We start from the raw sequence: 25,294 nt of genomic DNA on the forward strand, positions 1-25,294 counted from the left end.
AATAACACATATGGAATCATGTAAGAACCAAAAAAGTGTTAAACAAATCAAAGTATATTTGAGATTCTTCAAAGTAGCCACCATTTCCCTTGATGACAACTTTGCAGACTCTTGGAATTCTCTCAAGCAGCTTCACCTGGAATGCTTTTCCAACAGCCTTGAAGGAGTTCCCACATATGCTGAGCACTTGTTGACTGCTTTTCCTTCACTCTGCGGTCCAACTCATCCCAAACTATCTCAATTGGGTTGAAGTTGGGGGATTGTGGAGACCAGGTCATCTGATGCAGCACTCCATCACTCTCCTTCTTGGTCAAATAGCCCTTACACAGCCTGGTGGTGTGTTGGGTCATTGTCCTGTTGAAAAACAAATGATAGTCCCACTAAGCGCAAACCAGATGGGATGGCGAATCGCTGCAGAATGCTGTGGTAGCCATGCTGGTTAAGTGTGCCTTGAATTATAAATGAATGTCACCAGCAAAGCACCATCATACCTCCTCCCCCATGCTTCACGGTGGGAACCACACATGCAGAGATCATCTGTTCACCTACTCTGCGTCTCACAAAGACACGGTGGTTGGAACCAAAAATCTCAAATTTGGATTGCAAGTTCTTGAAATGTTCTGTATTGATTGACCTTCATGTCTTAAAGTAATGATGGACTGCCATTTCTCTTTGCTTATTTGAGCTGTTCTTGCCATAATATGGACTTGGTCTTTTACCAAATAGAGCTATCTTCTGTATACGGCACAGATTCCCCCCTCCCCTAGAGGGGGAAATCACCCCTACCATGTCACAACACAACTGATTGGCTCAAATGCATTAAGGAAAGAAATTCCACAAATTATCAAGGCACAACTGTTAATTGAAATGCATTCCAGGTGACTACCTAATGAATCTGGTTGAGAGATTGCCAAGAGTGTGGAAAGCTGTCATCAAGTCAAAGGGTGGCTACTTTGAAGAATCTCAAATATAAAATACATTTTGATTTGTTTAACTAATTTTTGGTTACTACATGATTCCATGTGTTATTTCATAGTTTTGATGTCTTCACTATTATTCTAAAATGTAGAAAATAGTAAAAAATAACGAAATAACCTGTAATTAGTAGGTGTGTCCAAACTTTTGACTGGTACTGTATGTCACTTCAAGAGAATCTCTCTGTTTTGCTCTCACCTCCCTGTCTAGGTGACTGAAGAAACCAGTCTGGAGCTCATCCAATCCCACGAGCCGTCGGAGGAGGGCCGTCGCCAGGGCTGCCTCTCATTGGACGGTTTCACCAGCTATCTTACGTCCATGGAGTGCCACTTGTTTGACCCGGAGCACAGCCAGATGTGCCAGGACATGAGCCAGCCCTTATCCCACTACTACATCAACTCTTCCCACAACACCTACCTCATCGAGGACCAGTTCAGGGGGCCCTCTGACATCACCGGCTACATCCGGGCTTTAAAGATGGGCTGCAGGTGTGTGGAGGTGGACGTGTGGGACGGCCCTGACGACGAACCCGTGGTTTATACTGGTTACACCCTCACCTCGCCTGTCCTGTTCCGCTGTGTCCTGGACGTGATTGGGTGCTTTTCATTCGCAGCGTCAGAGTGTCCTCTAATCCTGTGCTTGGAGAACCACTGCTCCCCCTGCCAGCAGAGAGTCATGCTCCAGCACCTGAGGAGGATACTAGGGGAGAGGTTGTACACAGGGCCCCTCGGGGAAGGGGAGGGGTACCTGCCCTCGCCCCATGCCCTGAGGGGCAAGATCCTTCTGAAGGGGCAGAAGTTGAAGGAGGGGTGTGGTGAGACGGAGGGGGATGTGACTGATGAAGACGAGGGGGCGGAGATGTTCCAGAGGATGAAGGCTGGTAACAGTGAAGGAGGAGGAGGGGAGGGGGGACAGAAAGGTGGCGGGGGGGGTGTTACTAGTAGCGTGAAAACCCTGACCCCTGCTCCTCCCTCTAAACGGTTCCATCTTCTGAAGGAGCTCTCGGACTTGGTGACTCTGTGCAAGTCGGTACGCTTCACGGACTTCCAGAAGTCTTTCTCAACCCAGAAACCCTGGGAGTTCTGCTCGTTCAACGAGACCCTAGCGGTGCGCTGCGCCAGCGAGCGCCCGGGAGACTTTGTCAACTACAACAAGCGCTTCCTGTCGCGGGTCTACCCCAGCGCCATGCGCATCGACTCCAGCAACATGAACCCACAGGACCTGTGGAAGTGCGGTTGCCAAATTGTGGCTATGAACTACCAGACGCCCGGGTTGATGATGGACCTAAACATCGCCTGGTTCCGCCAGAACGGGAATTGTGGGTACGTGCTGCGACCCACCATCATGCGACAGGAGGTTTCATATTTCAGTGCCAATACAAGAGAATCTGTGCCGGGTGTGTCCCCTCAGCTGCTCCATGTTAAGGTGAGTGGCTAGCAGATTACCACCATGTGGTCTGTCTATTTCTATCAGTTTAATAGAGGCTCCTACACACTGCCTGGCTGGTTGACTCCTTCATGGTTAATAGAGGCTCCTACACACTGCCTGGCTGGTTGACTCCTTCATGGTTGAATGGTATTGTTTGTAATTTAGTACACTTCTCTTGCACCTAAATTAAAATAAGATGTGGGAACATTTCAATCAAACAAACAAATGAACAATCAAACAGACAAACAAACTAACACACAAATTGACACTCAAACAATCAACAAACCAATCCATCCATGCAGGTGATCAGTGGTCAGAACTTGCCCCGCCCGTGTGGTTCTGGAGCTAAAGGAGATGTGGTGGACCCGTACGTCTACGTGGAGATCCATGGTATCCCTGCCGACTGTGCCGAGCGCCGCACCCGCACGGTGGTGGAGAACGGAGACAACCCCATCTTCGACGAAAGCTTTGAGTTCCAGATCAACCTGCCTGAGCTGGCCATGGTGCGCTTCGTGGTGCTTGATGATGAATTCATAGGGGACGAGTTCATAGGTTAGTACTGGAACGAGGGCAAAGGTCAGCAGGTCAGTAGTGGCGGGAGGGCGAAGGTCATCTCTGCACGGACTGCTAGTCCGGTGTCCAGTCTGCTTTGGGTTGAACTAGTGATACTACAACAACTTTTCAGCCATATGAAGGTCATCGCTAGTTCACTGGGGAAGTATCACTAGCTAAGATAAAAAAACACTTGGTAGCAGTTAAAGAGTGAGTGAACATTCACCATCTTCTCATGGTCATTTCATTGTCTAACACCACTGTACATCAATTTTAATCTCCCCTGTTTTACCACAGGTCAGTATACCATTCCCCTGGAGTGCTTACAGCCAGGCTACCGGCACGTACCATTACAGTCTCTGATGGGGGAGGACCTCCCCTACGCCCGGCTGTTCGTCCATGTGGCTCTCACCAACCGGAGAGGAGGGGGCAAGTCCCACAAGCGAGGGCTGTCTGTGCGAAAGGCGAGGCGAGGGAGGGAGTACGCTGCACTCAGGGACCTGGGGGTCAAAGCCTTGGATGATGTTTTCAAAATGGCGGCCCCGTCATTGAAGGAAGCCACAGACATGCGGGAGAACATGCAGGTGAGGAGGAGAGGAGGATAGTCATTTGTCATATAGACAGTCACCATTTTCAGATTGAAGGACAGAAATACCTGTATACCTGTATTTACAACAGATGATGTCCAGCTCAGAATAGCCAAGTCAACTTCAGGTATATATCCCAACTCCTTGAGGGTCCAATCTCAGTGATCACTAAATTATGACTCAGCTAAAGATGGCTGACATGGTCATTCCTCCAGAGACATCAACAGCTGCAGACTGAATGGAGGAAAACAACACAGAACCAGTGAGATAATATTTACTGTGTCTAAACTGGCAATTTAGCCTGATCTATGAAGCTCTGCTTTAGACTGACAGATTATGGTAAGGTTATGGAAAGGTTATGGAAAGGTTATGGTAAGGTTATGGAAAGGTTATGGTACCTGTTACCATTAGTCTGGCTGTCTAAGTGATATGGAGTTGCTCTAATCTGTTAGGCTGGAGATGACTGGGATTCATGCCAGACTATGATGTCATAGACTAATGCACTAATGCAAACAGATAGTGAAGACACACACACACACACACAATTGCATGTACGCACATAGCTACGTATGGACATAAGTGGGTATGCATGCATGCACACGCGCACACACACACACACACACACACACACACACACACACACACACACACACACACACACACACACACACACACACACACACACACACACACACACACACACACACACCTAAACAGAAGTAAACTCTGAAGGCAAGCATCATGACATCATGAAGAGATTAGAACAGCCTCTCTGTCAATGTCAGTTGTTAAATCAAACTTTTTGATTTAGATTTTAGAGGTTGAATGACCATAATAATCATTCATTTAATTAGTGTGGTAGTGACACATTCGATTTGTGGTTGTCTCTTTAATTATGTACTCATAAAGCTTCTAAAATTCAATCAGATGTTCTCTCAGTGATGGTATCCCAGGAAACCATGTGACAGTTTGTTCCATGAATAAACCCTCAGCAACTCTAATCACACAGTAGGGGATTGCAGTATGTAATCCCACTGCATCACCAATACAGGGAAAGTGTGTGTGTGTGTGTGTGTGTGTGTGTGTGTGTGTGTGTGTGTGTGTGTGTGTGTGTGTGTGTGTGTGTGTGTGTGTGTGTGTGTGTGTGTGTGTGTGTGTGTGTGTGTGTGTGTGTGTGTGTGTGTGTGTGTGTGTGTGCGTGTGTGTGTGTGTGTGTGTGTGTATGGTGCCTTCAGAAATGATTCAGACCCCTTCACTTTTTACACATTTTGTTACATTATAGCCTTATTCTAAAATGGATTAAATATTATTATTTTATCAGCAATCTACACACGATACACCATTATGACAAGGCAAAAACAGAAAGTTTAGCCAATGTATGAAAAATAAAAAACAGAAATACCTTATTTACATAAGTATTCAGACCCTTTACTATGAGACTCGAAATTGAACTCAGGTGCATCCTGTTTCCATTGATCATCCTTGAGATGTTTCTACAACTTGATTGGAGTCCACTTGTGGTAAATTCAATTGATTGGACATAATTTGGAAATGCACACACCTGTCTATATAAGGTCCCACAGTTGACAGCACATGTCAGAGCAAAAACCAAACCATGAGGTCGAAGGAATTGTTCGTAGAGGTTCGAGAAAGGATTGTGTCAGGGCACAGATCTGGGGAAGGGTACCAAAAAATGTCTGCAGCATTGAAGGTCCCCAAGAACACTGTGGCCTCCATCATTCTTAAATGGAAGAAGTTTGGAACCACCAAGACTCTTCCTAGAGCTGGCCACCCAGCCAAACTGAGATGGGCCTTGGTAAGGGAGGTGACCAAGAACCTTATGGTCAATCTGATAGAGCTCTAGACTTCTTCTGAGGAGATGGGAGAACCTTCCAGAAGGACAACCATCTCTGCAGCACTCCACCAATCAGGCCTTTATGGTAGAGTGCCCAGACAGAAGCCACTCCTCAGTGCAAGGCATATGACAGCCCACTTGGAGTTTGCCAAAAGGCACCTAAAAGCTCTCCGACCATGAGAAACAAGATTTTCTGGTCTGATGAAACCAAGATTGAAGTCTTTACCCTGAATGCCAAGGTAACGTCTGGAGGAAACCTGGCACCTTCCCTACAGTGAAGCATGGTGGAGGCAGCATCATGCTGTGGGAATGTTTTTCAGAGGCAGGGACTGGGAGACCAGTCAGGATTGAGACAAAGATGAACGGAGCAAAGTACAGAGAGATCCTTGATGAAAACCTGCTCCAGAGCGCTCAGGACCTCAGACTGGGGCAAAGGTTCACCTTCCAACAGGACAACGACCCTAAGCACACACCCAAGACAACGCAGGAATAGCTTCGGGACAAGTCTCAATGTATTTTAGTGGCCCAGCCAGAGCCCGGACTTGAATCCAATTGAACATCTCTGGAAAGACCTGAAAATAGCTGTGCAGCAACGCTCCCCATCCAACCTGACAGAGCTTGAGAGGATCTGCAGAGAAGAATGGGAGAAACTCCCCAAATATAGGTGTGCGAAGCTTGTAGCATCATACCCAATAAGACTCGAGGCTGAAATCGTTGCCAAAGGTGCTTCAACAAAGTACTGAGTAAAGGGTATGAATACTTATTTAAGTGTGATATTTCAATTTTGTATTTTTAATAAATTGGCAAATTTAAATTATTAACAGTTTTTTTCATTATGGGATATTGTGTGTAGATTGATGCGGGGGGGGAAACTATTTTAATCCATTTTAGAATAAGGATGTAACGTAACAAAGTGTGGAAAATGTCAAGAGGTCTTAATACTTTTCGTAGGCACTGTACATATGCGTGCTGCCTTAACCCCCCCCCCCCCCCTCGCCTCGCTTTCTCTCTCTGTCCCTGTAGAACTCGGTGGCAGTGTTCAGGGATCTGTGTGGGGTGTCAGCGGTGGCTAACCTCATGCAGTGTGTGTTGGCCCTGGGGGCCCGAGTTTCGGGTGCTGACGGGGCCCCCCTGCTGCTGTTTGAGTTGAAGGAGCAGTACCCCTCCATGGAGTCTCAAGGGCCCCTGCCGGACGTCCTACGCAGGGTGGTGTCCACTTACGAAATGGTGAGAAATAATAAATTAATCAATCCTTCACATTCAATTTTTTTGTAGGGCTTTGGGTTGTGAATACAAATTAAATGAAGTTGATTGTTTCTTTCTGATTCTTTGATGTTTTTAACTACTCTTTCTCTATGGCCCTCTCCTCTATCTCCCTTCCCCCGCTCCCTCTCCTCTATCTCCCTTCCCCCGCTCCCTCTCCTCTATCTCCCTTCCCCCCCTCCCTCTCCTCTATCTCCCTTCCCCCCCTCCCTCTCCTCTATCTCCCTTCCCTCTCCTCTATCTCCCTTCCCCCCCTCCCTCTCCTCTATCTCCCTTCCCCCGCTCCCTCTCCTCTATCTCCCTTCCCCCGCTCCCTCTCCTCTATCTCCCTTCCCCCGCTCCCTCTCCTCTATCTCCCTTCCCCCGCTCCCTCTCCTCTATCTCCCTTCCCCCGCTCCCTCTCCTCTATCTCCCTTCCCCCCCTCCCTCTCCTCTATCTCCCTTCCCCCCCTCCCTCTCCTCTATCTCCCTTCCCCCCCTCCCTCTCCTCTATCTCCCTTCCCCCCCTCCCTCTCCTCTATCTCCCTTCCCCCGCTCCCTCTCCTCTATCTCCCTTCCCCCCCTCCCTCTCCTCTATCTCCCTTCCCCCCCTCCCTCTCCTCTATCTCCCTTCCCCCGCTCTCTCTCGCTCTGCCTTCTCTTTCTCTATGGCCCTCTCCTTTATGGCCCTCTCCTCTATCTCCCTTCCCCCTCTCTCTCTCCTCTATCTCCCTTCCCCCGCTCTCTCTCGCTCTGCCTTCTCTTTCTCTATGGCCCTCTCCTCTATCTCCCTTCCCCCTCTCTCTCTCGCTCTGCCTTCTCTTTCTCTATGGCCCTCTCCTCTATCTCCCTTCCCCCTCTCTCTCTCGCTCTGCCTTCTCTTTCTCTCGGGCCCGCTCCTCTATCTCCCTTCCCCCTCTCCCTCTCCTCTATCTCCCTTCCCCCCCTCCCTCTCCTCTATCTCCCTTCCCCCTCTCTCTCTCGCTCTGCCTTCTCTTTCTCTATGGCCCTCTCCTCTATCTCCCTTCCCCCTCTCTCTCTCGCTCTGCCTTCTCTTTCTCTATGGCCCTCTCCTCTATCTCCCTTCCCCCTCTCTCTCTCTCGCTCTGCCTTCTCTTTCTCTATGGCCCTCTCCTCTATCTCCCTTCCCCCTCTCTCTCTCGCTCTGCCTTCTCTTTCTCTATGGCCCTCTCCTCTATCTCCCTTCCCCCTCTCTCTCGCTCTGCCTTCTCTTTCTCTATGGCCCTCTCCTCTATCTCCCTTCCCCCTCTCTCTCTCGCTCTGCCTTCTCTTTCTCTATGGCCCTCTCCTCTATCTCCCTTCCCCCTCTCTCTCTCGCTCTGCCTTCTCTTTCTCTATGGCCCTCTCCTCTATCTCCCTTCCCCCCCTCCCTCTCCTCTATCTCCCTTCCCCCTCTCTCTCTCGCTCTGCCTTCTCTTTCTCTATGGCCCTCTCCTCTATCTCCCTTCCCCCTCTCTCTCTCGCTCTGCCTTCTCTTTCTCTATGGCCCTCTCCTCTATCTCCCTTCCCCCTCTCTCTCTCCTCTATCTCCCTTCCCCCCCTCCCTCTCCTCTATCTCCCTTCCCCCCCTCCCTCTCCTCTATCTCCCTTCCCCCTCTCTCTCGCTCTGCCTTCTCTTTCTCTATGGCCCTCTCCTCTATCTCCCTTCCCCCTCTCTCTCGCTCTGCCTTCTCTTTCTCTATGGCCCTCTCCTCTATCTCCCTTCCCCCTCTCTCTCTCGCTCTGCCTTCTCTTTCTCTATGGCCCTCTCCTCTATCTCCCTTCCCCCTCTCTCTCTCGCTCTGCCTTCTCTTTCTCTATGGCCCTCTCCTCTATCTCCCTTCCCCCTCTCTCTCTCGCTCTGCCTTCTCTTTCTCTATGGCCCTCTCCTCTATCTCCCTTCCCCCCCTCTCTCTCGCTCTGCCTTCTCTTTCTCTATGGCCCTCTCCTCTATCTCCCTTCCCCCCCTCCCTCTCCTCTATCTCCCTTCCCCCTCTCTCTCTCGCTCTGCCTTCTCTTTCTCTATGGCCCTCTCCTCTATCTCCCTTCCCCCTCTCTCTCTCACTCTGCCTTCTCTTTCTCTATGGCCCTCTCCTCTATCTCCCTTCCCCCTCTCTCTCGCTCTGCCTTCTCTTTCTCTATGGCCCTCTCCTCTATCTCCCTTCCCCCTCTCTCTCTCCTCTATCTCCCTTCCCCCCCTCCCTCTCCTCTATCTCCCTTCCCCCTCTCTCTCGCTCTGCCTTCTCTTTCTCTATGGCCCTCTCCTCTATCTCCCTTCCCCCTCTCTCTCGCTCTGCCTTCTCTTTCTCTATGGCCCTCTCCTCTATCTCCCTTCCCCCTCTCTCTCTCGCTCTGCCTTCTCTTTCTCTATGGCCCTCTCCTCTATCTCCCTTCCCCCTCTCTCTCTCGCTCTGCCTTCTCTTTCTCTATGGCCCTCTCCTCTATCTCCCTTCCCCCTCTCTCTCTCGCTCTGCCTTCTCTTTCTCTATGGCCCTCTCCTCTATCTCCCTTCCCCCGCTCTCTCGCTCTCCCTCACTCTCTCTTTCTTTCTCCATCGCTCTCTCTCTTCCCCTCTCTCTTTCCCTTCCCCCCCTCCCTCTCTCTATCTCTCTTCCCCCTCCATCTCCCTGCCTCCCTCTCTGTCTCTCTCTTTGCCAGCACCTCCCTTCTCTCTCTTTCTCCCATACCTCGAAGTAGTGTAATTGATAATGGATGCTTGGCCCGTCAGATAGCTTTTTTAAAAATTGAACCATCCACTGGGCAGATTATGTCTGGGGTCATCTGTCTACAGATATAGGATCTTCAATTGAGCCAGTTTAATACAGCAGGAAAACAATCCTGCAGCAAAAGGAAATGTGAAGTGGATAAAATGAATGGACATTTTTGTAGCCATTTTTCTTAAAGGGAAAATCATGTCAGAAATTTCAAAAGGGAAAATGACACACTTCAGAAGCATTTAAAACCTCAAATACACTACAAGTTTTACATTTCCTGTATAGCGGGAATGTTCTCCTGCAACAGGGTGATCAAATTAAGATCCGACACCTGTAGGTCATTATGTAAGTAGTTTTGTTATGTAAGATGTCTGATATCTGATGACAAAATGTCTCTGTTCTGTTCCCTCTGGTTTATAGAGGTATCTTTATAGCTTTCACCTTTAGCTGTGTCCCAGAGTAAAGCCAGAGAGATTTTAAATTGATTAATGATTGACTAAAAAGTGCTTACTTTCGCAAACTCCCCCCAAACGAGTTGAAGTAGACTGTCGTGTGTGTGTGTGTGCGTGTGTGTGTGTGCGTGCGTGTGTGCGTGCGTGTGTGCGTGCGTGTGTGTGTGCGTGTGTGTGTGCGTGTGTGTGTGCGTGCGTGTGTGTGTGTGTGTGTGTAATTTCCCATGACACACAATCACTTACACTTGCTTTAGTGGAACAGCCAGGAAAGGGTTCACAGGAGATAACCATGCCTCTTTTCATTTTGAATAATGATTCAATCTCAAAGTGGAAAAATGTAACATTTTCATTTTGTGTAATTTTTCAATGTTAAACAACTGCAGAGCTTTCCAGGTGAGAAATGTGTGTGTGCGAGCGCTTGTGCGAGCGCGTGTCTGTGTGTGTGCGTGTCTGTGTGCGTGCGTGTGTCTGTGTGCGTGCGTGTCTGTGTGCGTGCGCGTGTCTGTGTGTGTGCATGTCTGTGTGCGTGCGCGTGTCTGTGTGCGTGCGTGTCTGTGTGCGTGCGCGTGTCTGTGTGCGTGCGTGTCTGTGTGCGTGCGCGTGTCTGTGTGCGTGCGCGTCTGTGTGTGTGCGCGTGTCTGTGTGCGTGCGTGTCTGTGTGTGTGCGTGTCTGTGTGTGTGCGAGCGCTTGTGCGTGCGTGTGTCTGTGTGTGTGCGTGTCTGTGTGCGTGCGTGTCTGTGTGCGTGCGTGTCTGTGTGCGTGCGCGTCTGTGTGCGTGCGCGTGTCTGTGTGCGTGCGCGTCTGTGCGAGCGCGTGTCTGTGTGCGTGCGTGTCTGTGTGCGTGCGCGTGTCTGTGTGCGTGCGCGTGTCTGTGTGCGTGCGCGTCTGTGCGAGCGCGTGTCTGTGTGCGTGCGTGTCTGTGTGCGTGCGCGTGTCTGTGTGCGTGCGCGTGTCTGTGTGTGTGCGTGTCTGTGTGCGTGCGTGTCTGTGTGCGTGCGTGTCTGTGTGCGTGCGTGTGTCTGTGTGTGTGCGTGTCTGTGTGCGTGCGTGTCTGTGTGCGTGCGTGTCTGTGTGCGTGCGTGTCTGTGTGCGTGCATGTCTGTGTGCGTGCGTGTCTGTGTGCGTGCGTGTCTGTGTGCGTGCGTGTCTGTGTGCGTGCGTGTCTGTGTGCGTGCGTGTCTGTGTGCGTGCGTGTCTGTGTGCGTGCGTGTCTGTGTGCGTGCGTGTCTGTGTGCGTGCGCGTCTGTGTGTGTGCGCGCATGCATTATTTACTATCCTTTTGCGTTTAAAAGTCCAAACAAGGATAGTAAAACAAGGAACATTTCACAAGTGCAGTTTTAGGCTTAAGGGTTAAGTTTAGGATCAGGGTTCAAATTAGTGTTAGGTTAGAATAAGGGTTAGGGTTAAGGTTAGGTTTAGGGTTTGGGGTTAAGGTCAGAGTTAGGGTAAGGTGGTTACTGGTCTAGCGTTAAGGGTTAGGGAAAGAGGAATTTGAATGGGAATAATTACTTTGGTCCCACTTAGATAGTAAACCCAACGTGTGTGTATGTGTGTGTGTGTGCGTGTGTGTGTGTGTGTGTGTGTGCGTGCGTGTGTGTGTGTGTGTGTGTGTGTGTGCGTGCGTGCTTTGAGAATGCATCCTCATCCCTGATGGATCAGAGTGAGAAACGCTCACCCTGGCCCTGAAATATTATTAGCATAAATGTGAATCTCATTAGGCTAAGTGGCTCTCACACATTGACTTGGATGCCTGCCTGGGGGAGAAATAAATGGGTGGAAGCAGTGTGTGTCTGTGTGGTGGACAGACCCTTAGGAGCAGCAGTGTGTGTCTGTGTGGTGGACAGACCCTTAGGAGCAGCAGTGTGTGTCTGTGTGGTGGACAGACCCTTAGGAGCAGCAGTGTGTGTCTGTGTGGTGGACAGACCCTTAGGAGCAGCAGTGTGTGTCTGTGTGGTGGACAGACCCTTATGAGCAGCAGTGTTTATCTTCATTTGTCGAACACCAGACTCACAAAGTGGGGTCATGTCCCAGAAGGCATTGCACTAAGTGTTTAGTTAATCAGGCTTTTGGTCTTAATCTCTCTGGGGTTATTCATGAAATGTAACGATTAACTGATACATATGTTTTGTGTGTCTCTAAGTAATGAACTGATCTTGTGTACTCTGTCTACAGATGATCCAGGCGAGCAGAGCGGTGATCGAGCTGTCAGACGGAGTCTACGACAGGATCCTACAGATACAGACAACAGGTGAGAGAGAAGGAAAGAGAGGGGAGAGAGAATATACTGTACATAGAGAGAAAGAAGGAACGTTGTGTTGGCTAGTTAGGTGGTTAGAGAGCAGGCAGGATGTTCTTCTTCAGTCAACAGCCCAGTAGCTGTGAGAAAGCCTTGCCTACAGGCCCTGCCAACAGACTCTCCCGCTGAGACATCGTCAACAACACCCTGTAGCCTGTAGTCTCCTGAGACTTCCATGGTTATGTCCCAAATGGTACCGTCCCAAATGGCACCCTATTCCCTATATAGTGCACTACTTTTGACCAGAACCCTATGGGCCATTTGGGACTCACATCCTCTCGCTACCTCACCAATCACAGGAGCTATTTTCATCCTGGCTCTGAGGCAGATCTGTCAATATGTTACTATTAGATGAGTTTATTGACTGAGCTCTTGATTTATGTGGGCGATCTGTAGTTTGTGTTGGCATAAGCTCTGGGTACAGGTCAAGATGGCCTTAGGCACAAATCTAGAATCACTGTATCCTCCCCAAATCCTATCCTTAACCAATAGAGGTGGAAATGCAAAACATACCTTAGATCAGTCTCTAGGGGTAACTAGGCGGAGCAAGGTTTGTTTACCCCGCAGCGACTCTGGTTGCTGGGCATCATGGGTAGGCTGACAGAACTTGGCAAGACAGTCATCGCCATGGTGATAAACAGTGAGCATTCCGTGGTTGCCAGGAGAAGGTGATTGATTCGCAGATGAAAAGGTAGTCTGTGAGGAGAGGATGTTGGTTTGAGATGCGTGGGAAGTCTGGATAGAAAGGCTCAATAACTATATATAGTTATTTGGCCGGGATTCAATGCAAGACGCGTTAAAACGCAGTGCACTATAACATACTTTTTAAAGGTAAATTACGCTTGAACCAACATGTGCAGGATTTACCGTGAATGTGATCTCCGCAAATGTTGGGGAAAATAACTTTAAAAGGCTCATTGTTGGCTGTATAGGCCTAATGAGCAGACCTCATAGAGCTCTGATTAAAGATAGTATACTATATAGGAAACAGGCTACCATTTGTAACACAGACTTTTTAATAAACCTTCATAAAGACAGTTATGATAATTGTGCTGCAGGGTTTTTGTGAGGCCCTAGGAGTCTGAGGAGAGGGGATGAGAGGTTAGCATATATATTGTGGTGCAGGGTTTTTGTGAGGCCCCAGGAGTCGGAGGGGAAGAAGAGTTCTGGCCCATGCTGATCTCTCTCTGTTCTGTCGGTTCCGCTCGGCTACACAGGGAAATAGAACGTTTCTCACATGCACACACAACGGAATGCCCTGGCACTCAAGCCAAGCGTCGCCTAGCAACTGCACTGGCAGGCAGGCAGGCAACGTGGTGCGTGTAAGTGTGCGTGTTTGTTTGTGTGTGAAGGGGAGGGTGGATTTAGTCAGTGTATACGAGATGATGTGTAATTGTGTATAAGTGAGTGTTGCAGTTAGTGGGTTGTTTTCAGGTGTATGTAAGACAGAGAGAGAGAGAGAGAAAAGGGAGAGGGAGGGAGGGAGGGAGGGAGGGAGGGAGGGAGGGAGGGAGGGAGGGAGGGAGGGAGGGAGAGGCTTAGGGAGGGAGGGAAAGGCTGAGGGAGGGAGGGAAAGGCTGAGGGAGGGAAAGGTTGAGGGAAAGGGGGAGGGAGGGAGGGGCTTAGGGAGGGAGGGAAAGGCTGAGGGAGGGAGGGAAAGGCTGAGGGAGGGAGGGAGGGAGGGAGGGAGGGAGGGAGGGAGGGAGGGAGGGAGGGAGGGAGGGAGGGAGGGAGGGAAAGGCTGAGGGAGGGAGGGAAAGGCTGAGGGAGGGAGGGAAAGGTTGAGGGAAAGGCTGAGGGAGAGCATTAAACAGTAATATCTACTGAGTTGCATTCAGGTCTGCGTTGCGTTGTGTGGTGTTGCTCAGGATGCTGTGTTTAAAAGTACTCTCACATTATCGCTCCTAGCAGTGTGTGACCGGTGTTAACCCACTTCCTTGTCTCCATGGAGATGGTGATAAAGTGTGACAGTGTCCTGGGGCGAACAGAGAAAGCCAGGCAGAATTTACACACTGCACCACACGCTCAATCTGACCAGAGGGACGTGAGGATGAGGAGTTTGCCCTCTCTCTCTCTCTCTTTAATTCAGGCCAGGATTAAACCAAAGGCACATTGTCAACAAGCTCATTCCACTGTGGACAATGCACATTGTAAAGAAAATATTTCCAACGTTTGCGGAGATTCACTGCAAACATTGAGGATGTTGGCTCAACCATAAATTACCTTTAAAAGTCGAAAGCAATGCGCAGTCCTCACTCCCGGGCTCAACCTCTTTATTCTTGTATTCAGATATCTCTCTACCTTTCTCTCCAGGTGCGTGGGTAAAATCACTGCACAGGATCGGTACATCCGGACATCACACCTGCGGGACAGGTACAGGATGGTAACAACAACTGCCCGAGTTACACCAGGAACGCACAATCCCTCCATCAGTGCTCAGACTGTCCGCAATAGGCTGAGAGAGGCTGGACTGAGGGCTTGTAGGCCTGTTGTAAGGCAGGTCCTCACCAGACATCACCGGCAACAACGTCGCCTATGGGCACAAACCCACCATCGCTGGACCAGACAGGACTGGCAAAAAGTGCTCTTCACTGACGAGTGGCTGTTGTCTCACCAAGGTGATGGTCGGATTCGCGTTTATCGTCGAAGGAATGAGCGTTACACCGAGGCCTGCACTCTGTAGTGGGGTCGATTTGGAGGTTGAGGGTCCGTCATGGTCTGGAGAGGTGTGTCACAGCATCATCGGACTGAGCTTGTTGTCATTGCAGGCAATCTCAACGCTGTGTGTTACAGGGAAGACATCCTCCTCCCTCATGTGGTACCCTTCCTGCAGGCTCATCCTGACATGACCCGCCAGCATGACAATGCCACCAGCCATACTGCTCGTTCTGAGCTTCATTTCCTGCAAGACAGGAATGTCAGTGTTCTGCCATGGCCAGCAAAGAGCCCGAATCTCAATCCCATTGAGCACATCTGGGACATGTTGGATCGGAGGGTGAGGGCTAGGGCCATTCTCCCTGGAAATGACAGGGACAGGGACAGGGACCCCCCCCCCCCCCCTGTTCAGTTTATGTCTGTTGAATCTTATTTTGCATGCCCTGCCATGAGCGTCAGAGCCGGTGCAGTAGGATTCAATCTTCATCCTGTATTGACGCTTTCCCTGTTTGATGGTTCATTTTAGGGCGAAGCAGGATTTCTTATAAGCATCCTGATTAAGTTTCCCGCTCATTGAAAGCGTCAGCTAGCTCGGTGCGGATGTTGCCTATATTACAGTATAATTTCCCTTTGGTAGGATAGTCTCGACCGTAGATCATTGAGTTTGTTTTCCAGTGATTGCACCGATGGTAATGGTGATTTACTCACTCGCCTATGAATCCTAACAATGCACCCCGACCTTCTCCCTCGGTATCTCTTCCTTTTCTTTACCCTAATGAAGGGGATTTGGGCCTGTTCTCCGGAAAGCAGTATATTCTTCGCGTCAGACTCATTAAAGAAAAATCTTTCTCCAGTTCGAAGTGAGTAATCAATGTTCTGATGTCCAGAAACTATTTTCGGTCATACGAGATGGTAGCAGCAACTTTATGTACAAAATAATTGAAAAAACTGCCAAAATAGCACAATTGGTTAGGAGCCCGTAAAATGGCAGCCATCCCCTCTGGCGCCATCATTCATAAAATACAGGTGTGCCAAGCTTATAGCGTCATACCCAAGAAGACTCTAGGCTGTAATCGCTGCCAAAGGTGCTTCAACAATGTACTGAGTAAAGGGTCTGAATACTTATGTAAATATATTTTTGCAAAGATGTCAAAAACTGTTTTTGCTTTGTCATTATAGAGTACTGGGTGTAGATTGATGAGGGGAAAAAACAATTTACATTTTTTTAGGACAAGGCTGTAACGTAACAAAATGTAGAAAAAGTCAAGTGGTCTGAATGTACCGTTACTGCATGTAACAAACAGTTACATGACCAACAGCATGGCCAAGCAAGGTAAGGTTTCCAACTCTTTCGGACGACTAAACAACTATAAACACCGGAGAGTTACCGCAACTATAAACACCGGAGAGTTACCGCAACTATAAACACCGGAGAGGTACCGCAACTATAAACACCGGAGAGTTACCGCAACTATAAACACCGGAGATTTACCGCAACTATAAACACCGGAGAGTTACCGCAACTATAAACACTGGAGAGTTACCGGAACTATAAACACTGGAGAGTTACCGCAACTATAAACACCGGAGAGGTACAGCAACTATAAACACCGGAGAGTTACCGCAACTATAAACACCGGAGAGTTACCGCAACTATAAACACCGGAGAGTTACCGCAACTATAAACACTGGAGAGTTACCGCAACTATAAACACCGGAGAGTTACCGCAACTATAAACACCGGAGAGTTACCGCAACTATAAACACCGGAGAGGTACCGCAACTATAAACACCGGAGAGTTACCGCAACTATAAACACCGGAGAGGTACCGCAACTATAAACACCGGAGAGGTACCGCAACTATAAACACTGGAGAGTTACCGCAACTATAAACACCGGAGAGTTACCGCAACTATAAACACTGGAGAGTTAGCGCAACTATAAACACCGGAGAGTTACTGCAACTATAAACACCGGAGAGTTACCCCAACTATAAACACCGGAGAGTTACCCCAACTATAAACACCGGAGAGTTACCGCAACTATAAACATCGGAGAGGTACCGCAACTATAAACACCTGAGAGTTAGCGCAACTATAAACACCGGAGAGTTACCCCAACTATAAACACCGGAGAGTTACCCCAACTATAAACACCGGAGAGTTACCCCAACTATAAACACCGGAGAGTTACCCCAACTATAAACACCGGAGAGTTACCCCAACTATAAACACCGGAGAGTTACCCCAACTATAAACACCGGAGAGTTACCGCAACTATAAACATCGGAGAGGTACCGCAACTATAAACACCTGAGAGTTAGCGCAACTATAAACACCGGAGAGTTACCCCAACTATAAACACCAGAGAGTTACCCCAACTATAAACACCGGAGAGTTATAAACATCGGAGAGTTACCGCAAGTCGCAAAGAAAACAGGAGCTGCCTCCACTAGTCCAGCACCATTTCAACTTCAACATCATCTAATCACCTATGCTTATTCTAATAAAATTACATTTTATTGGTCACATGAACATGTTTTTAGCAGATGTTATTGCGGGTGTAGCAAAATGCTTGTGAGTTTAGCTCCAACAGTGCAATAATATCTAACAATACACAACATTACACACAAAAGTAAAATAATGAAATTAAGGAATATATAAATATTAGGAATATATAAATATTAGGATGAGCAATGTCAGAGTAGCCTTAAATAATAGTTATTAACACAGTGACAACTAAAAGATACCAAAAACAATTTTGTCCAATAAACGCAAGCTAAATACTCTATGATGTGGCTGTCCATGGTACTAATTTCTGTGTGTGCGTATTGACTCACCCAATGCCATCCTCCTCTTTCATGTTGCCTAAATGGTCTATGATTTTGATTATTTTGTTGTGTTAGGCTACCTGGCTAAAATGCTTGCTCACTAGCCTAACTTCCTTTCATGGGCAACGATGCGCCACGCCAGCTACTTGAACTTCCATCCTTTCAGGCAAGGGACACAATGTATGAATTTATGGTTGCATCAGAATCACTGTTATCATCATTGGCCCGTACGGAGAATTAAGTAAAACCACAAGTCCAAATCCCTATCTCCCGCCATGGCTAATTTTAGCTGGCTAGCTAGCCACCGGAAGACAATGACCCAACGAGATGCAAAAATGTATGTTTTGTTTTGTCAGTGACGTTTGGCTTCTGATGTGATTGGTCTGAAGCCAAATACAATCTGGTTTCCCTTAGCACTTTTTTTTGGTGCGCCAGAACCATTCACAGCTGAGTTCACTCAGTTTAGCTCAACGCTGATTGTCTATTATTTAATATTTTTTGTCAAGGTAGGCCACATGCTCGCTGGCTTCCCTTGCATTCAATGCAAGCAGCAACAAGGTCATACTTTTTTTGACCAGACCGCATCCAATCGATTCACTACACGTACAGAGACAGAGGGGGCGCTGTTTCGCTCGCTTAGATGCATTCAAATTTATTAAACATAGAGGCAAAAGATATTCTGGCTTCCCTTGGCATCCATGAATACACACCACTGTTTCTCTCTGTGGTGTAATAAACTGGTGAAGACTTTTGATTGAATCCCAAATACCAGACACCACCAAACCACTGACCTGTGCCAGTCTTGGGCCTTGGTTAAGACACAGAGAGGTTGAGCCAGCCTTGGGCCTTGGTTAATACACAGAGAGGTTGAGCCAGCCTTGGGGCTTGGTTAAGACACAGAGAGGTTGAGCCAGCCTTGGGCCTTGGTTAAGACACAGAGAGGTTGAGCCAGCCTTGGTCCTTGGTTAATACACAGAGAGGTTGAGCCAGCCTTGGGGCTTGGTTAATACTTGGAGAGGTTGAGGCAGCCTTGGGCCTTGGTTAATACGTGGAGAGGTTGAGCCAGCCTTGGGCCTTGGTTAATACACAGAGAGATTGAGCAAGTCTTGGGGCTTGGTTAATACACAGAGAGGTTGAGGCAGACTTGGGCCTTGGTTAATACACAGAGAGGTTGAGGCAGACTTGGGCCTTGGTTAATACACAGAGGTTGAGGCAGCCTTGGGCCTTGGTTAATACGTGGAGAGGTTGAGCCAGCCTTGGGCCTTGGTTAATACACAGAGAGATTGAGCCAGTCTTGGGGCTTGGTTAATACACAGAGAGGTTGAGGCAGACTTGGGCCTTGGTTAATACACAGAGAGGTTGAGGCAGACTTGGGCCTTGGTTAATACACAGAGAGGTTGAGCCAGTCTTGGGGCTTGGTTAATACACAGAGAGGTTGAGCCAGTCTTGGGGCTTGGTTAATACACAGAGGTTGAGCCAGCCTTGGGCCTTGGTTAATACACAGAGAGGTTGAGCCAGCCTTGGGCCTTGGTTAATACACAGAGAGGTTGAGGCAGACTTGGGCCTTGGTTAATACACAGAGAGGTTGAGCCAGTCTTGGGGCTTGGTTAATACACAGAGAGGTTGAGGCAGACTTGGGCCTTGGTTAATACACAGAGAGGTTGAGCCAGCCTTGGGCCTTGGTTAATACACAGAGAGGTTGAGCCAGCCTTGGGCCTTGGTTAATACACAGAGAGGTTGAGCCAGCCTTGGGCCTTGGTTAATACACAGAGAGGTTGAGCCAGCCTTGGGGCTTGGTTAATACACAGAGAGGTTGAGCCAGCCTTGGGGCTTGGTTAATACACAGAGAGGTTGAGCCAGTTTTGGGCCTTGGTTAATACGTGGAGAGATTGAGCCAGCCTTGGGGCTTGGTTAATACACAGAGAGGTTGAGCCAGCCTTGGGCCTTGGTTAATACACATAGAGGTTGAGCCAGTCTTGGGGCTTGGTTAATACACAGAGAGGTTGAGGCAGACTTGGGCCTTGGTTAATACACAGAGAGGTTGAGGCAGACTTGGGCCTTGGTTAATACACAGAGAGGTTGAGCCAGTCTTGGGGCTTGGTTAATACACAGAGGTTGAGCCAGCCTTGGGCCTTGGTTAATACACAGAGAGGTTGAGCCAGCCTTGGGTCTTGGTTAATACACAGAGAGGTTGAGCCAGTCTTGGGCCTTGGTTAATACACAGAGAGGTTGAGCCAGCCTTGGGCCTTGGTTAATACACAGAGAGGTTGAGCCAGCCTTGGGGCTTGGTTAATACACAGAGAGGTTGAGCCAGCCTTGGGCCTTGGTTAATACACAGAGAGGTTGAGCCAGTTTTGGGTCTTGGTTAATACGTGGAGAGGTTGAGCCAGCCTTGGGGCTTGGTTAATACACAGAGAGGTTGAGCCAGCCTTGGGGCTTGGTTAATACACAGAGAGGTTGAGCCAGCCTTGGGGCTTGGTTAATACGTGGAGAGGTTGAGCCAGCCTTGGGCCTTGGTTAATACACAGAGAGGTTGAGCCAGTCTTGGGGCTTGGTTAATACACAGAGAGGTTGAGCCAGCCTTGGGGCTTGGTTAATACGTGGAGAGGTTGAGCCAGCCTTGGGCCTTGGTTAATACACAGAGAGGTTGAGCCAGCCTTGGGGCTTGGTTAATACACAGAGAGGTTGAGCCAGCCTTGGGGCTTGGTTAATACACAGAGAGGTTGAGCCAGCCTTGGGGCTTGGTTAATACGTGGAGAGGTTGAGCCAGCCTTGGGCCTTGGTTAATACACAGAGAGGTTGAGCCAGCCTTGGGCCTTGGTTAATACACAGAGAGGTTGAGCCAGCCTTGGGGCTTGGTTAATACACAGAGAGGTTGAGCCAGCCTTGGGCCTTGGTTAATACACAGAGAGGTTGAGCCAGTTTTGGGCCTTGGTTAATACGTGGAGAGGTTGAGCCAGTCTTGGGGCTTGGTTAATACACAGAGAGGTTGAGGAAGACTTGGGCCTTGGTTAATACACAGAGAGGTTGAGCCAGTCTTGGGGCTTGGTTAATACACAGAGAGGTTGAGGCAGACTTTGGGCTTGGTTAATACACAGAGAGGTTGAGCCAGTCTTGGGGCTTGGTTAATACACAGAGGTTGAGCCAGCCTTGGGCCTTGGTTAATACACAGAGAGGTTGAGGCAGACTTGGGCCTTGGTTAATACACAGAGAGGTTGAGGCAGACTTGGGCCTTGGTTAATACGTGGAGAGGTTGAGCCAGTCTTGGGCCTTGGTTAATACACAGAGGTTGAGCCAGCCTTGGGCCTTGGTTAATACACAGAGAGGTTGAGCCAGTCGTGGGGCTTGGTTAAGATCTGGAGAGGTTGACAAAGGGGGAAAGGTTCAAGATTGTAATATTGTGTGTGTATGTGTGTCTGTGGTCACCTAGCCATGGAGTTCCATGAGAAGTTAAAGCCCATGGCAGTGAAGGAGGGGCTTAAAGGTCGTAAGGTCACTAGAGCTGTGGAGAGTTTCAACTGGAACATCACAATACTGAAGGTGAATATACACACACACACACACACACCAGACCAACGACTACCACAGAATATTGCCAGTCTGTTCCGACATTGGCCAACTCAGACCAACTCCTCTCTGTCTTCCTATCCTTCCCCTTCTCTCTCTCAGGGGCAGGCAGACCTGCTGAAACGGGCTAAGACGGAGGTACAGGAGAACATAAAGCAGGTCCACTACGCTGCCCTGACCTCTAACCTCAGTAAGGGCGGGACAGGAGAGACAACCCACGCCCGGCGCAGCCTGGACGGCCTTCCTTCAATGTCGGGTACAGCTCCGGCAAGAAGTTTCCCTTAGGCAGACAGGTCTAGGAACAGTTTACTTGTCTAAAATTATATATTGAACCATAAGGGGGAAACTGACCGTAGGTCCGTTTCTAAGGGCACAATTGTCCTATTCTGAGGATTGTCAGGGTGATAAGAAGTTGCTACATACGTTCTATAGTGATAGGCTCCTTCTGCATCTCACCCGGGGGCTGCTGGAGATTAGTCTGCCATTTTCTCCAGACAACAATGAGGAAGAAGGAGGATGGACTCAGTTGAAGAGAAAAACTCCTGTTATAGCACTGCCAAGAGGGAGGAGTAATGTCGAAGACACTGGAGACAGGAATGTAGAGAGGAATGAAGGAATGAGGTCTGAGAGAAAGAGAGAGACAATCAGACTGCCCTGTCCCCTACTTTGTATGCAGCTATAAATAAGAAATGTTTAATCCTGCTCTCTATGGGGCCGATTCAGACCCGAGTTAAGCACTTGTAAATGGAACTTAATTCCCTTTTTATGCGCTTTTCTTTAAAACGTATTCTGACCTTGAATTTAAAAAATGTTTCAGCCAGCTATTCTTTCAGGGTGGAGATCAGAGAAATGAATAAATTAAAAAAACTGAAATATCACATTTACATAAGTATTCAGACCCTTTACTCAGTACTTTTTGAAGCATCTTTGGCAGCGATTACAGCCTTGAGTCTTCTTGGGTATGACGCTACAAGCTTAGCACACCTGTATTTGGGGAGTTTCTCCCATTCTTCTCTGCAGATACTCTCAAGCTCTGTCAGGTTGGATGGGGAGCGTCATTGCACAGCTATTTTTAGGTCTCTCCAGAGATGTTCAATTCGATTTTAGTCCGGGCTCTGGCTGGACCACTCAAGGACATTGAGACTTGTCCCGAAGCCACTCCTGCATTGTCTTGGCTGTGTGCTTAGGGTCGTTGTCCTGTTGGAAGGTGAACCTTCACCCCAGTCTGAGGTCCTGAGTGCTCTGGAGCAGGTTTTCATAAAGGATCTCTCTATACTTTGCTCCATTCATCTTTCCCTCGATCCTGACTAGTCACCCAGTGCCTGCTGCTGATAAACATACCCACAGCATGATGCTGCCACCACGTGCTTCACCGTAGGGATGGTGCCAGGTTTCCTCCAGACTTGAAGCTTGGCATTCAGGCCAAAGAGTTCAATCTTGGTTTCATCAGACCAGACAATCTTGTTTCTCATGGTCTGAGAGCCTTTAGTTGCCTTTTGGCAAACTCCAAGTGGGCTGTCATGTGTCTTGCACTGAGGAGTGGGCACTCTACCATAAAGGCCTGATTGGTGGAGTGCTGCAGAGATGGTTGTCCTTCTGGAAGGTTCTCCCATCTCCTCAGAAGAACTCTATCAGATTGACCATCAGGTTCTTGGTCACCTCCTTGACCAAGGCCCTTCTCCCCCGATTGCTCAGTTTGGCCGGGCAGCCAGCTCTAGGAAGAGTCTCGGTGGTTCTAAACTTCTTCCATTTTAGAATGATGGAGGCCACTGTGTTCTTGGGGACCTTCAACGCTGCAGACATTTTTTTGTACCTTTCCCCAGATCTGTGCCTCGACACAATCCATTCTTGGAACTCTACGGACAATTCCTTTGATCTCATGGCTTGGTTTTTGCTCTGACATGCACTGTCAACTGTGGGACCTTATATAGACAGGTGTGTGCCTTTCCAAATCATGTCCAATCAATTGAATTTACCACAAGTGGACTTCAATCAAGTTGTAGAAACATATAATGGATGATCAATGGAAACAGACTCCACCTGAGCTCAATTTTGAGTCTCATAGCAAAGGGTCTGAATAGTTATGTAAATAAGGTTTATTTTGTTTATACATTTGCAAAAATGTCTAACAACCTGTTTGCTTTATCATTGTGAGGTATTGTGTGTAGTTTGCTGAATATCTTTTTTATTGAATCCATTTTAGTATAAGGCTGTAATGTAACTAAATGTGGAAAAAGTCAAGGGGTCTGAATACTTTGCGAAGGCACTGTGTGCTGTATTCTTACCTTAATTCCACCAACTTTACGTGCGAGGAAAGGATGGGTAAGGTCGAGCAACCTGTCGGTTCCAGGTGGAACAACATCTACTTCATTCTTTCCTGATACAAATAACACCATTCTCCACACACTGTAATTTACAAATTGATAAGTAATATTGATTTGGTCTAGGTAAATGAGTAAACCATTTGGATAAGGGGATAGTAAATATAAATTACAATTGTTTAGAACTATTTTACCTTGATGATCGCTCCAGATGAATGTGAAACCAGTCATATGTCAGTAAACTGAAGCATATCAACATGTCAACTTTTCCAATTTGATGAAATGCTGGGCTTAAAACTTGCAGGGATGAAATGCGGAGACTCAAGCTGTAGGTTGATAATAGTATAGCGCCTAACCTACCGAGTTGATTTATAGAATGTTTTAATTATATGCCCCGACTTCTCACCGTATTTTTTTACAATTTGTATTCTGTTAAATATCAGCCACTATCGGTAACCACCGTCCGTTTTACCCACATACATTTATAACCACTATTTTTGATTCACCAATATATTTTGTGCATAAAAGCCATCCAAACGTACTTTTTTTTTTTTTCAGAAATACTTTCCTAACCCTAAAAAATATACAATGATCTGAGTATTTTTAAATCTACCAATTGGTGCTGAAAAGGAGATGTGTATTTACATGGCTTTCTTTCATTAATCCCTAATATTCTGAACAGTTCTTTCCATATATTGACTGCCGAGGAAATTCTAATTAAAAGGTACGCACAATTTTAAGGGGTGGCTTTAGATAAATGTACTGAAAACTCCACAAGAAAATCTGTTGGTCAGCCAGTGGGAAGATTTTCAGCTGTGTAATTACATTTATTCACTTGCGTAAGTGAACCACACCTGCAAAGCCAATTACGCACCTACATAAGGTAAGTCTGAATACCAACTACTGACAAGTGAGTAGGAAAGGGGTGCGTGCCTGAATCGGGCCCTATGTGCAATGTTTGTTCCTCTTGGTTTGTGTTTATTTTGGGGGGAGTGAAGAGGGTTTTCAGGGTCATGAAACTATACAGTCCCTTCAGAAAGTATTCACACCCCTTGATTTTTTTCAACATTTTGTTGCGTTACAGCCTCTACTTAAAATTGATTCAATTTAGGACACTACCCATCCTGATAACTTGGCCCTGAAGCTTTTGGAAGTTTCATTTCTGTACCTTATTGTGAAATGTGTAGCTTCCAGAAGCTTTAAAATGAGGGCCAGATTGTCAGGATGGGTAGTGTACTGTATGAGTGAGTACACATTAATTACAACTAAGCACCCTTCAAGATACACTTCATTTTAACAAGCTAAATCCTGTGTAACAACTAGTAATTACATTGTAATTAGGCAAACATTACATGTACTGTGTTTTTCCACATCTGGGATGCCACCCAAGTCATTGAGTTTGACCTACTGATCTGTTTTTACCTGATCAACCAAGTTAACCCCAAAATAAAGTGCAGCATCTGGGTTAAGTGCCAGCAACAACACTGAGCGGAGATATAGTTTGAACAGTGCACATTCAAGGCTAAGTAATTACAGCCTATTGAGCATAAGCTATAATCTCTCAGATACCCAGCACATCCGCGACTGATCACAACCTGTGAGACAGTTGTTACTGTATGCAGCTGAGAAGAGGCGAAACACTAAGCTGATGATTTTAGTGGAAACCTGCCCATTGGTAACACCCTTGTATTTACACACTGTTGCTAGTTAACCACGATGTAACAAGGACCCCTTCAAACTAAGTGTTACTGGAAAAAGGGGTGAATATGTTTTGAAGGCCTGTAGCACAAAGTGAAACTGATTGACAGAAGTGTGTGT

General features: G+C 47.8%; 1 protein-coding gene across 1 annotated transcript in view; it reads left to right on the forward strand.

Moving 5' to 3' along the window:
- Positions 1-24,959, forward strand: part of LOC139373738 (inactive phospholipase C-like protein 2) — a 46,466-nt gene extending 21,507 nt beyond the window's left edge. Inside the window, exons 6-12 of the mRNA XM_071114664.1 lie at positions 1,186-2,400; positions 2,706-2,955; positions 3,253-3,539; positions 6,421-6,624; positions 11,979-12,054; positions 21,019-21,128; positions 21,258-24,959. Of these exons, the coding sequence (XP_070970765.1) occupies positions 1,186-2,400; positions 2,706-2,955; positions 3,253-3,539; positions 6,421-6,624; positions 11,979-12,054; positions 21,019-21,128; positions 21,258-21,440 (2,325 nt within the window). The 3' untranslated portion in view covers positions 21,441-24,959. The remainder of the gene's footprint in view (positions 1-1,185; positions 2,401-2,705; positions 2,956-3,252; positions 3,540-6,420; positions 6,625-11,978; positions 12,055-21,018; positions 21,129-21,257) is intronic.
- The last annotated feature ends 335 nt before the right edge of the window (positions 24,960-25,294 follow it).

The sequence above is a fragment of the Oncorhynchus clarkii genome, chromosome 18 (genome assembly GCF_045791955.1).
Source record: "Oncorhynchus clarkii lewisi isolate Uvic-CL-2024 chromosome 18, UVic_Ocla_1.0, whole genome shotgun sequence".
Taxonomy (NCBI): Eukaryota; Metazoa; Chordata; class Actinopteri; order Salmoniformes; family Salmonidae; genus Oncorhynchus; species Oncorhynchus clarkii.